Here is a 12109-nt window from a genome sequence, read left to right on the forward strand (position 1 = left end):
AGACTCAAGGTAAATGAGATTCTTGTGATCAGTCAAGACCACCACACGATGTTTAGCACCCTCAAGCCAATGACGCCACTCCTCAAATGCCCACTTCATGGCCAAAAGCTCCCGATTACCCACATCATAATTGCGCTCGGCGGGCGAGAATTTTCTAGAGAAGAATGCACATGGCTTCATCACCGAGCGATCAGAACTTCTCTGTGACAAAACCGCCCCCGCTCCAATCTCGGAAGCATCAACCTCAACCTAAAAAGGAAGTGAAACATCTGGTTGACACAACACAGGAGCAGAAGAAAACCGGCGCTTAAGTTCCTGAAAGGCCCCCACAGCCGCAGGAGACCAATTAGCAACATCAGCACCCTTTTTAGTCAAATCAGTCAAAGGTTAAACAATACTGGAAAAATTTGCAATGAACCGACGATAAAAATTAGCAAACCCCAAGAACTTCTGTAGGCTCTTAACAGATGTAGGTTGTGTCCAGTCACAAATTGCCTGAACCTTGACGGGATCCATCTCAATAGTAGAAGGAGAAAAAATGTACCCCAAAAAAGAAATCTTCTGGACTCCGAAGAGACACTTTGAGCCCTTCACAAACAGAGAATTGGCCCGCAGAACCTGAAACACCTTCCTGACCTGTAGAACATGAGACTCCCAGTCATCAGAAAACACCAAAATATCATCCAAATACACAATCATAAACTTATCCAGATATTCACGGAAAATATTGTGCATAAAGGACTGAAAGACTGACGGAGCATTGGAGAGTCCAAAAGGCATTACCAAATACTCAAAATGGCGCTCAGGCGTATTAAATGCGGTTTTCCACTCATCACCTTGTTTTATCCGCACCAGATTATACGCACCGCAAAGATCTATCTTAGTGAACCACCTAGCCCCCTTAATGCGAGCAAACAAGTCAGTCAATAATGGTAATGGATACTGATATTTGACTGTAATCTTATTCAGAAGGCGATAATCTATACAAGGCCTCAGGGAACCATCTTTTTTTGCCACGAAAAAAAAACCTGCTCCCAGAGGGGACGAAGATGGATGAATATGTCCCTTTTCCAAGGACTCCTTAATATAATTCCGCATAGCAGTATGCTCTGGCAGTGACAGATTAAATAAACGACCCTTAGGGAACTTACTGCCAGGAATCAATTCTATAGCACAGTCACAATCTCTATGAGGAGGAAGCGAATTGAGCTTAGGCTCCTCAAAAACATCCCTATAGTCAGACAAAAACTCAGGGATCTCAGAAGGAGTAGATGAAGCGATTGAAATCGGAGGTGCATGATCATGAACCCCCTGACATCCCCAGCTTAACACAGACATTGTTTTCCAGTCCAGGACAGGATTATGAGTTTGTAGCCATGGCAGCCCCAGCACTAGTACATCATGTAAATTATACAGTACAAGGAAGCGAATCACCTCCTGATGAACGGGAGTCATGCGCATGGTCACTTGTGTCCAATACTGCGGTTTATTCATAGCCAATGGTGTAGAATCAATTCCCTTCAGAGGAATAGGAACTTCCAGAGGCTCCAGACTAAAACCGCAGCGTTTAGCAAATGACCAATCCATAAGACTCAGGGCAGCGCCCGAATCCACATAGGCATCAACGGAAATGGAAGACAGTGAAAAAAATCAGAGTCACAGACAAAATGAACTTAGGCTGCAGAGTACCAATGGCAAAAGATTTATCAAGCTTTTTTGTGCGTTTAGAGCATGCTGATATAACATGAGCTGAATCACCACAATAAAAACACAATCCATTGTTCCGCCTATAATTTTGCCGTTCACTTCTGGACTGAATTCTATCACATTGCATAGTCTCAGGTGCCTGTTCAGAAGACACCGCCAACTGGTGCACGGGTTTGCGCTCCCGCAAACGCCGATCAATCTGTATGGCCATAGCCATAGACTCATTCAGACCTGTAGGCGTAGGGAACCCCACCATAATATCCTTAATGGCCTCAGAAAGACCATTTCTGAAGTTTGCAGCCAGGGCGCACTCATTCCACTGAGTAAGCACCGACCATTTCCGAAATTTTTGACAATATATTTCCGCTTCATCATGCCCCTGAGAGAGGGCTAACAAAGCCTTTTCAGCCTGAATCTCCAGGTTGGGTTCCTCATAGAGCAATCCCAATGCCAGAAAAAACGCATTCACACTGAGCAATGCAGGATCCCCTGGTGCCAATGCAAATGCCCAATTCTGAGGGTCGCCCCGCAGGAAAGATATTACAATCCTGACCTGTTGAGCAGGGTCTCCAGAGGAGCGAGATTTTAAAGAAAGAAACAATTTACAATTGTTCCTGAAATTCAGGAAGGTAGATCTATCTCCAGAGAAGAACTCTGGAATAGGAATTCTAGGTTCAGACATGGGAGTGTGAACAACAAAATCCTGTATGTTTTGAACTTTTGCCGCGAGATTACTCAGGCTGGAAGCCAAACTCTGGACATCCATGTTAAACAGCTAAGATCAGAGCCATTCAAGGGTTAAGAGGAGGTAAGAAGCAGCTAGACAGCAATTAAGGGCTAGGCAGCAAAACTCTGAAGGGAAAAAAAAAAAAAAAAAATTCCCTTAAACACTTCTTATTCTCCTGCTTCAGCCCAAACAATTAACACTTTGTGGGCCGGCTATACTGTCATGAATCCCAATGGCTAGGGATAGCACAGGACAAGCAAGGTACAAATATATAACGGACGAGCTCTAGGGTGATGGAACCTGGGCTGACCGCTGCCCTACGCCTGACAAACGAAACTAGAGATAGCCAGGGAGCGTGCCTACGTTGGTTCTAGACGCCACGCACCAGCCTAAGAGCTAACTAGTACTGCAGAGAAAATAAAGACCTCACTTGCCTCCAGAGGAACGAACCCCAAAAGGTATAGTTGCCCCCCACATGTATTGACGGTGAAATGAGAGGAAGGCACACACATAGAGATGATATATATAGCTTTAGCAAATTGAGGCCCGCTGTAAACTAGAAAGCAGAACGATACAAAAGGGGTCTGAGCGGTCAGCAAAAAACCCTAATCAAAAAACCATCCTGAGATTACAAGAACCCATGTGCCAACTCATGGCACATGGGGAGAACCTCAGTCCACTAGAGCTACCAGCTAGCATAGAGACATAATAAGCAAGCTGGACAAAAAACCAAACAACTGAAAATCAGCACTTAGCTTATCCTGAAAGATCTGGGAGCAGGTAGGCAGGAACAAAACAGAGCACATCTGAATACATTGATAGCCGGCAAGGAAATGACAGAAAGGCCAGGTAAAATAGGAAACACCCAGCCGCTGATGGACAGGTGGAAACCAAAGGCCGCAACCCACCAAAGTCACCCAGTACCAGCAGTAACCACCAGAGGGAGCCCACAAACAGAATCCACAACACTGCGGGCCCATCATACTATATATAAGGGAGCTGCGGGCCCATCATACTGTGTATAAGGGAGCTGCAGGCCCATCATACTGTGTATAAGGGAGCTGTGGGCCCATCATACTGTGTATAGGGAAGCTGTGGGCCCATCATACTGTGTATAAGGGAGCTGTGGGCCCATCATACTGTGTATAAGGGAGCTGCGGGCCCATCATACTGTGTATAAGGGAGCTGTGGGCCCATCATACTGTGTATAAGGGAGCTGCTGGCCCATCATACTGTGTATAAGGGAGCTGTGGGCCCATCATACTGTGTATAAGTGAGCTGTGGGCCCATCATACTGTGTATAAGGAAGCTGCGGGCCCATCATACTGTGTATAAGGGAGCTGTGGGCCCATCATACTGTGTATAAGGGAGCTGCGGGCCCATCATACTGTGTATAAGGAAGCTGTGCACACATCATACTGTGTATAAGGGAGCTGCGGACCCATCATACTGTGTATACGGGAGCTGCGGACCCATCATACTGTGTATACGGGAGCTGCGGGACAATCATACTGTGTATAAGGGAGCTGCGGGCCCATCATACTGTGTATAAGGAAGCTGTGCACACATCATACTGTGTATAAGGGAGCTGCGGACCCATCATACTACTGTGTATACGGGAGCTGCGGGCCCATCATACTATATATAAGGGAGCTGCGGGCCCATCATACTGTGTATAAGGGAGCTGCAGGCCCATCATACTGTGTATAAGGGAGCTGTGGGCCCATCATACTGTGTATAGGGAAGCTGTGGGCCCATCATACTGTGTATAAGGGAGCTGTGGGCCCATCATACTGTGTATAAGGGAGCTGCGGGCCCATCATACTGTGTATAAGGGAGCTGTGGGCCCATCATACTGTGTATAAGGGAGCTGCTGGCCCATCATACTGTGTATAAGTGAGCTGTGGGCCCATCATACTGTGTATAAGGAAGCTGCGGGCCCATCATACTGTGTATAAAGGAGCTGTGGGCTTATCATACTGTGTACAGGGGAACTGTGGGGGACATCATACTGTTTGACGGGAGCTGCTGGCCCATCATACTGTGTATAGGGAACTGTGAATGCATATTGTGCATATGGGAGCTGTTGGCCCTTTACACTGTATATAAGGGAGCTCTGGGGGGCATTATACTTTCTATAGTGGAGTCAGCATTATACTGTGTATAGGGGAGCATTGGGCTCATACGATCTAGGGGAGCAGTGGGAACATCATACGGTGTACAGGGGAGTTATAGAATCATCATACTGTGTATAGGGGAGCTGTGGGAGCCTTAGACTGTGTATAGGGAAGCTTTAAGTTCACAATACTGTGTATAATGGAGCAGTACATGGGGGAACTTAGGGGACGTTATTATTGTGCATATGGTCCAATATGGCGGTAAAGTCAATGTTCGTTTTTGTATATAGATTTATTTTCAATAACAGTAGGGTCACATTCTGAGGTTCCCCTATATTCACAATAAGTGCGCAACCGAAGCTGTAATCAGGGTTAGCTGGTTAGGGGCCCACTCAGATATTTCGCCCCCCCTAAGCTGAAACCCTAGCTACGCCTCTGGTATCGTTCATGACTTATGAATTCTCGGTGACCTGATTAATGAGGGATCTTCACTCAGTCCCTCCCTTTAATCGCCATCAACATTGTTGATTCTGGAATTCTAAGGGCTAATATGCTATTATAAGTGTATTTAAGTATAATATTAGTTTTAAAGGGGATTCTTAGCTGAAAGAATTGTATTTATACTATGTTATGTTTGCTTTGTATTTATTTTTAGTGTCCTTCAAATATACACAAATTGGATGGATATCCTTGTGAAAACCGAGAGGTAATTCAATTATCATAGTCATTTTGAAATCCCAGGCAACATACACTTTATGGAGAAAAGTATTGGGACACACATCTTAATCACTGAATTCAGGTTTCTCATACAGCCTCATTGCCCCCAATGCCCCTGTCGCCGGTGCATAACCTCTGGCCCCTTTGTATAACCTCCAGCCCCTCGCTCCTCCGTGTATAACCTCCTGCCCTTCTCCCCCAGTGTATAACCTCCTGTCCCTCGCCCCCAGTGTATAACCTCCTGTCCCTCGTCCCTGGTGTATAACCTCCTTCCCCTCGCCCCCGGTGCATAACCTCTGGCCCCTTTGTATAACTTCTGGCCCCTCGCCCCTCCATGTATAACCTCCTGCCCTTCTCTCCCAGTGTATAACCTCCTGTCCCTCGCCCCCGGTGTATAACCTCCTGCCCCTCGCCCCCGGTGCATAACCTCTGGCCCCTTTGTATAACCTCCAGCCCCTCGCCCCCCTGTGTATAACCTCCTGCCCTTCTCCCCCAGTGTATAACCTCCTGTCCCTCGCCCCTGGTGTATAACCTCCAGCCCCCGGTGTATAACCTCCTGCCCCTCGCCCCCAGTGCATAACCTCTGGCCCCTCACCCCCCGGTGTATAACCTCCTGCCCCTCGCCCTGGGTGTATAACCTCTGACCCCTCTCCCTCGGTGTATAACCTCCTGTCCCTCTCCCCTCGGTTTATAACCTCTGGCCCCTCGTCACCGGTGTATAAGCTCCAGCCCCTTGCCCGCAGTGTATAACTTTTGTCCCCAGTATATAACATCCAGTCCCATTGCCCCTGTTGTATAACCTTCTGCCCCTCACCCCCCGGTATACAACATCCGGCCCCTCAACATGTCGACTGCCTTTACTAACATGTGACAGGATGGCCGGTGATACAGAGCTCACTGATACCAGCGCGGTCCTGTAATAAGAGCCACCGGTGTAACATGCTGTTCATGACATTTCTTTCTCCTGAATCTTCCCCCATCACCTGTGAGTGATATTATTGATAAGTGGAAGGAACCGCAGCAACTCAGCCACGAAGTGGAGACCCCGTAATGTTACAGAGTGGGGGGCCGAGTGCTGAGGAGCAGAAGGCAGAAAAGTCACCAACATTTTGCTGTCTTCATAACTGCAGGGTCCAGACCTCCTCTGGTATTAACATCAGCACAAACAATACGCCCCTGCTGGGAGCTTCATGGCCAAGGAGCTGCATGCAGCCGTACATCACCAAGCACAATGCTGAGCGTCGGATGGAGTGATGTAAAGCTGACATATCACACTTTTTTTATCTGAGGAGGAGTCTGGGCTTGGTGAATGCCAGGAGAACTCTATCCTCCTGACTGTATTGTGCCCGCTGTACAGTTTGGAGGAGGGATAATACTATGGGCTTGTTTTTCAGGGGTTGCCATAAACCCCTTAGTTCCAGTGAGGGTGTCCCAATACATATAGTGCCTCAGGGCTTGGTGGTGATTTTTGCAATCCTGTATTATATACACATAGACTCCATGTATTCTTATACTGTATTGTTTTAGCTCACTTTATCTTAAACTTTTTTTTTTCTCTTCCTGAAATGTTCTCATCACGGCAGGGTCTTTGTACCGGTGGAATATGTAAAACCAGAGACAGACAGTGCAAATACATCTGGGGTGACCGTAAGTATTTATGGACTTATCTTATTCTGATAGTGTTGAATTTTCAATAAAATGGTTCAAGCGCCAATGTCAGTGTAAAGAAAAACTGCCTGTGGGGCCCAATGCCATTTTTACTGTGGATCCAACTCTTTGTGTTGATTCTGAGATAATTTCCTAATATATCCAAAGAAGAATTATACTTATATTTTTTTAACATAGAGCTCCAAATTCCCTCCAAAAAAACAGACATAAATAAAAAATTTCCACCTGCCCGCAGCCACCACTAGGGGGAGCTCACTATGTATACATTGCACTAAATAATAAATCGGGATGCCCCAAGTGGCGCCAGCCTCGATGAAGAATGCGCTGGAGTAAGACACGTCATCTTCATTAGGAGCTGATGAATTTGGGGCATATTTCAGCTGATGTGCACCATTGTCAGAAAGCACATGGAGAACAATGCTGTTTTGATTTATGACACTTTTGTCATGCTACGTTCAGCCATGCATCAAAATTTGCAAGATTTTCATGCATCTAGATTGGTTTGATGAATCGAGCCCTCAGTCTGTGTTATCCTCCCTTCATCTATCGCAGAGACCCAAGGACTTAAGGGTTAGGTTAGGAGGGTAAAAATTGATTAAAGGGTCACTTTCATAAAAAAAAAGTTTCTATCAGTCAAGATCTTGGAGCTGAGACAAGTTTTATGGCATCTAATAGGCAGATATTTATGATACTATGAGGGATTACGGTAATATACAGGAGATGACTGATTTCTTCTTGCAGAAGCGGCAGCCGCAGACAGATACTGCTATGATAAGCTGAATATAGAAGGCACCGAAAAGGGCAACTGTGGCCGCAATAAGGATACGTGGATACAATGCAGCAAACAGTAAGGAGCAATTCTGCAGTACGCATGCTTAGGTTCTGTACAGCGTTGAGCATGCGGAATAATACTTTGTCACATTTTAGTCCAGCGTAGTATTGGCGCATGCGATTTCCATCAGTCCCATAATCTGTAAAGAGCTTCCCCTTTAAATGGTACTGCACTGCACGTTCAGAGAGTAGAACGCCATTCTCCTGATCAGTCGAGGTCCAAGTGATGAGACCCCCTCCTCACGTATCCTGTGGATCGGTGATAAGTGTCAATCTTTGGACGACCCCTTGACATCAGCTGAAAGGTTATCCTTACCGATTGGCCATCATGCATATTAATCCCATGATGTGTTTGGGAAGGACAATTAGTCGTAGGGCATCTCTGATGCTGAATATCGTGACGGAGAAGAACAGAATCGCCAACCGTGACGTCTTTCCCATTTTCAAACGTGGCATGAAAAAAAAAAACCTACAAATTTGTTGAGCAAATTTTGCCATTTTTCGCCACTGACGTCAATTTTAATATGTGGGTGTGAAAGTAACAGGCAAATGGGTATAAGGATTAATAAAGTCCATGCTCAGGCTGCAGTTCCACCACTGGGGCTGTTGGTTCAGAGCAGTAGACCTACGGTCGGACCACGGAGTGTATGAGACGGACATGTGAATTAGGTCTAAGCCGGTGTAAGTCACAATTTCCTCACAATTTGTGTTTTTCAGGGACGTCCTTTGTGGTTATCTTTTGTGCGCCAACATTTCTGGGGTGCCAAGACTTGGAGAACTGCTTGACTCGATTACTACGTCATCTGTCCAAAATCAAGGAAAATTCTTAAACTGCAGGTAAATAATATGGGAGTCAACGTCCCACAAAAAGCTTACAAGGTAAAAAAAAATGAAAACAGATTTAAAGGGCAAAACTACCCTTATCACTGAGTGTTACCAGTATTATACATACATACACTTTTATGTCAAAATGGAAAAAATGTGTTTATTTTCTCATTTTTGTTACAGTCTAGCTATACGTACATACAGTGGGGGGAAAAAGTATTTAGTCAGCCACCAATTGTGCAAGTTCTCCCACTTAAAAAGGTGAGAGAGGCCTGTAATTGACATCATAGGCAGACCACAACTATGAGAGTCAAAATGAGAAAACAAATCCAGAAAATCACCTTGTCTGATTTGGCAAGATTTATTTTGCAAATTATAGTGGAAAATAAGTATTTGGTCACCTAAAAACATGCAAGATTTCTGGCTCTCACAGACCTGTAAGTTCTTCTTTATGAGGCTCCTCTGTCCTCCACTCATTACCTGTAGTAATGGCTCCTGCCTGAACTTGTTATCAGTATAAAAGACACCTGTGCACACCCTCAAACAGTCTGACTCCAAACTCCACTATGGTGAAGACCAAAGAACTGTCGAAGGACACCAGAAACAAAATTGTAGCCCTGCACCAGGCTGGGAAGACTGAATCTGCAATAGGCAAGAATCTTGGTGTGATGAAATCAACTGTGGGAGCAATAATAAGAAAATGGAAGACATACAAGACCTCTGATAATCTCCCTGGATCTGGGGCTCCAGGCAAGATCTCACCCTGTGGGATCAAAATGATCACGAGAACGGTGAGCAAAAATCCCAGAACCACACGAGGGGACCTAGTGAATGACCTGCATAGAGCTGGGACCACCGTAACAAAGGCCACCATCAGTAAAACACTACGCCACCAGGGACTGAGATCCTGCAGTGCCAGACATGTCCCCCTGCTTAAGCCAGTACATGTCCGAGCCCGTCTAAAGTTTGGTAGAGAGCATTTGGATTATCCAGAAGAGTATTAGGAGAATGTCATATGGTCTGATGATACCAAAGTAGAACTGTTTGGTAGAAAAAAAACTCATCGTGTTTAGAGGAGACAGAATGCTGAGTTGCATCTACAGAACACCATACCTACTGTGAAGCATGGGGGTGGCAACATCATGCTTTGGGGCTGTTTCTCTGCAAAGGGACCAGGACGACTGATCCGTTTACATGAAAGAATGAATGGGGCCATGTATCGTGAGATTTTGAGTGCAAACCTCCTTCCATCAGCAAGGGCATTGGAGATGAAACGTGCATGGGTCTTTCAGCATGATAATGATCCCACGCACACCGCCAGGGCAACGAAGGAGTGGCTTTGTAAGAAGCATATGAAGGTCCTGGAGTGGCCTAGCCAGTCTCCAGATCTCAACCCCATAGAAAACCTTTGAAGGGAGTTGAAAGTCCATGTTGCACAGTGACAGGCCCAAAACATCACTGCTCTAGAGGAGATCTGCATGGAGGAATGGGCCAACATACCAACAACAGTGTGTGGCAACCTTGTGGTGACTTACACAAAGGAATATATAACAAAATATTGAGATGAACGTTTGTTAATGATCAAATACTTATTTTCCTCCATAATTTGCAAAATAAATCTTGCCAAATCAGACAAGGTGATTTTCTGGATTTGTTTTCTCATTTTGACTCTCATAGTTGTGGTCTACCTATGATGTCAATTACAGGCCTCTCTCATCTTTTTAGGTGTACAAAAAAACCCTGTTTGGGAGAGAAGAACAGACAAATCGCGGCGCCCTAAGTGCGTAAACACAATATTATAGTCTTTAAAGGGTGCACAATTTTATGCACTCACCTGATAAAAGACTGAAATGGCTTTAGATTATGTATCCTCAGAATTCCCTCTGAGATACTTTTCAATATACAGGGCTTGCAGCTTGCCTCGGGTGGATCCAAGTGAAAGAGCCAGAGTAAGGCTCACACAGGATGAGTAATTCAAGAAAAGCACATCCAGCCCATGAATGGCAGCGCTTCCCAGGACTCGCATTCAAAGATGATATTTCATATTTTTTTATTTCATAACTTTTATCCCAGCCTCAGAAACTTCATTTGGGGTGTGGACCAAGTTCAGGCTTCTTTTTAGGTGGGAGAACTTGCACAATTGGTGGCTGACTAAATACTTTTTTTCTCCACTGTAATCGTGAAATCTTGCAGTTTTTACCTTGGTCGTTGATATCATACTAACACTGTCTGTAAAAGTCACTTCTCAGAGGCCATCTCATTATATCATCACAGACAGGATTATAATTACAAATACTCTATATACAATAGATAACACAGGATCCACCATTCACAATAGGTAATGTCACAGCTCACCTCCTCCTCCTGTACAATGACTGATAACACCTCTATATACAGTAGATAACACAGGATCCACCATTCACAATAGGGGATGTCACAGCTCACCTCCTCCTCCTGTACAGTGACTGATAACGCCTCTATATACAGTAGATAACACAGGATCCATCATTCACAATAGGTAATGTCACAGCTCACCTCCTCCTCCTGTATAATGACTGATAACACCTCTATATACAGTAGATAACACAGGATACACCATTCACAATAGGTGATGTCACAGCTCATCTCCTCCTCCTCCTGTACAATGACTGATAACACCTCTATATACAGTAGATAACACAGGATCCACCATTCACAATAGGTGATGTCACAGCTCACCTCCTCCTCCTGTACAGTGACTGATAACACCTCTATATACAGTAGATAACACAGGATCCATCATTCACAATAGGTGATGTCACAGCTCACCTCCTCCTCCTGTACAATGACTGATAACACCTCTATATACAGTAGATAACACAGGATCCACCATTCACAATAGGCGATGTCACAGCTCACCTCCTCCTCCTGTACAGTGACTGATAACGCCTCTATATACAGTAGATAACACAGGATCCATCATTCACAATAGATGATGTCACAGCTCACCTACTCCTTCTGTACAATGACTGATAACACCTCTATATACAGTAGATAACACAGGATCCACCATTCACAATAGGTGATGTCACAGCTCACCTCCTCCTCCTGTACAATGACTTATAACACCTCTATATACAGTAGATAACACAGGATCCATTCCTTGTGTTCTTTAGCCCAAACAAGTCTCTTCTGCTTGTTGCCTGTCCTTAGCAGTGGTTTCCTAGCAGCTATTTTACCATGAAGGCCTGCTGCACAGTCTCCTCTTAACAGTTGTTGTAGAGATGTGTCTGCTGCTAGAACTCTGTGTGGCATTGACCTGGTCTCTAATCTGAGCTGCTGTTAACCTGCGATTTCTGAGGCTGGTGACTCGGATAAACTTATCCTCAGAAGCAGAGGGGACTCTTGGTCTTCCTTTCCTGGGGCGGTCCTCATGTGAGCCAGTTTCTTTGTAGCGCTTGATGGTTTTTGCCACTGCACTTGGGGACACTTTCAAAGTTTTCCCAATTTTTCAGACTGACTGACCTTCATTTCTTAA

General features: G+C 45.1%; 1 protein-coding gene across 7 annotated transcripts in view; it reads left to right on the forward strand.

The window, feature by feature from the left end:
* ADAM22 (ADAM metallopeptidase domain 22) overlaps window positions 1-12109 on the forward strand; it is a 329143-nt gene that overhangs the window by 262750 nt on the left and 54284 nt on the right. For all 7 annotated transcript variants that reach the window (XM_077268285.1, XM_077268287.1, XM_077268289.1 and 4 more), the window contains exons 19-22: window positions 5207-5257; window positions 6852-6915; window positions 7678-7783; window positions 8485-8604. In XM_077268285.1, coding sequence (XP_077124400.1) covers window positions 5207-5257; window positions 6852-6915; window positions 7678-7783; window positions 8485-8604 — 341 coding nt within the window. The remainder of the gene's footprint in view (window positions 1-5206; window positions 5258-6851; window positions 6916-7677; window positions 7784-8484; window positions 8605-12109) is intronic.

Source organism: Ranitomeya variabilis, chromosome 6 (assembly GCF_051348905.1).
Source record: "Ranitomeya variabilis isolate aRanVar5 chromosome 6, aRanVar5.hap1, whole genome shotgun sequence".
Classification (NCBI taxonomy): domain Eukaryota; kingdom Metazoa; phylum Chordata; class Amphibia; order Anura; family Dendrobatidae; genus Ranitomeya; species Ranitomeya variabilis.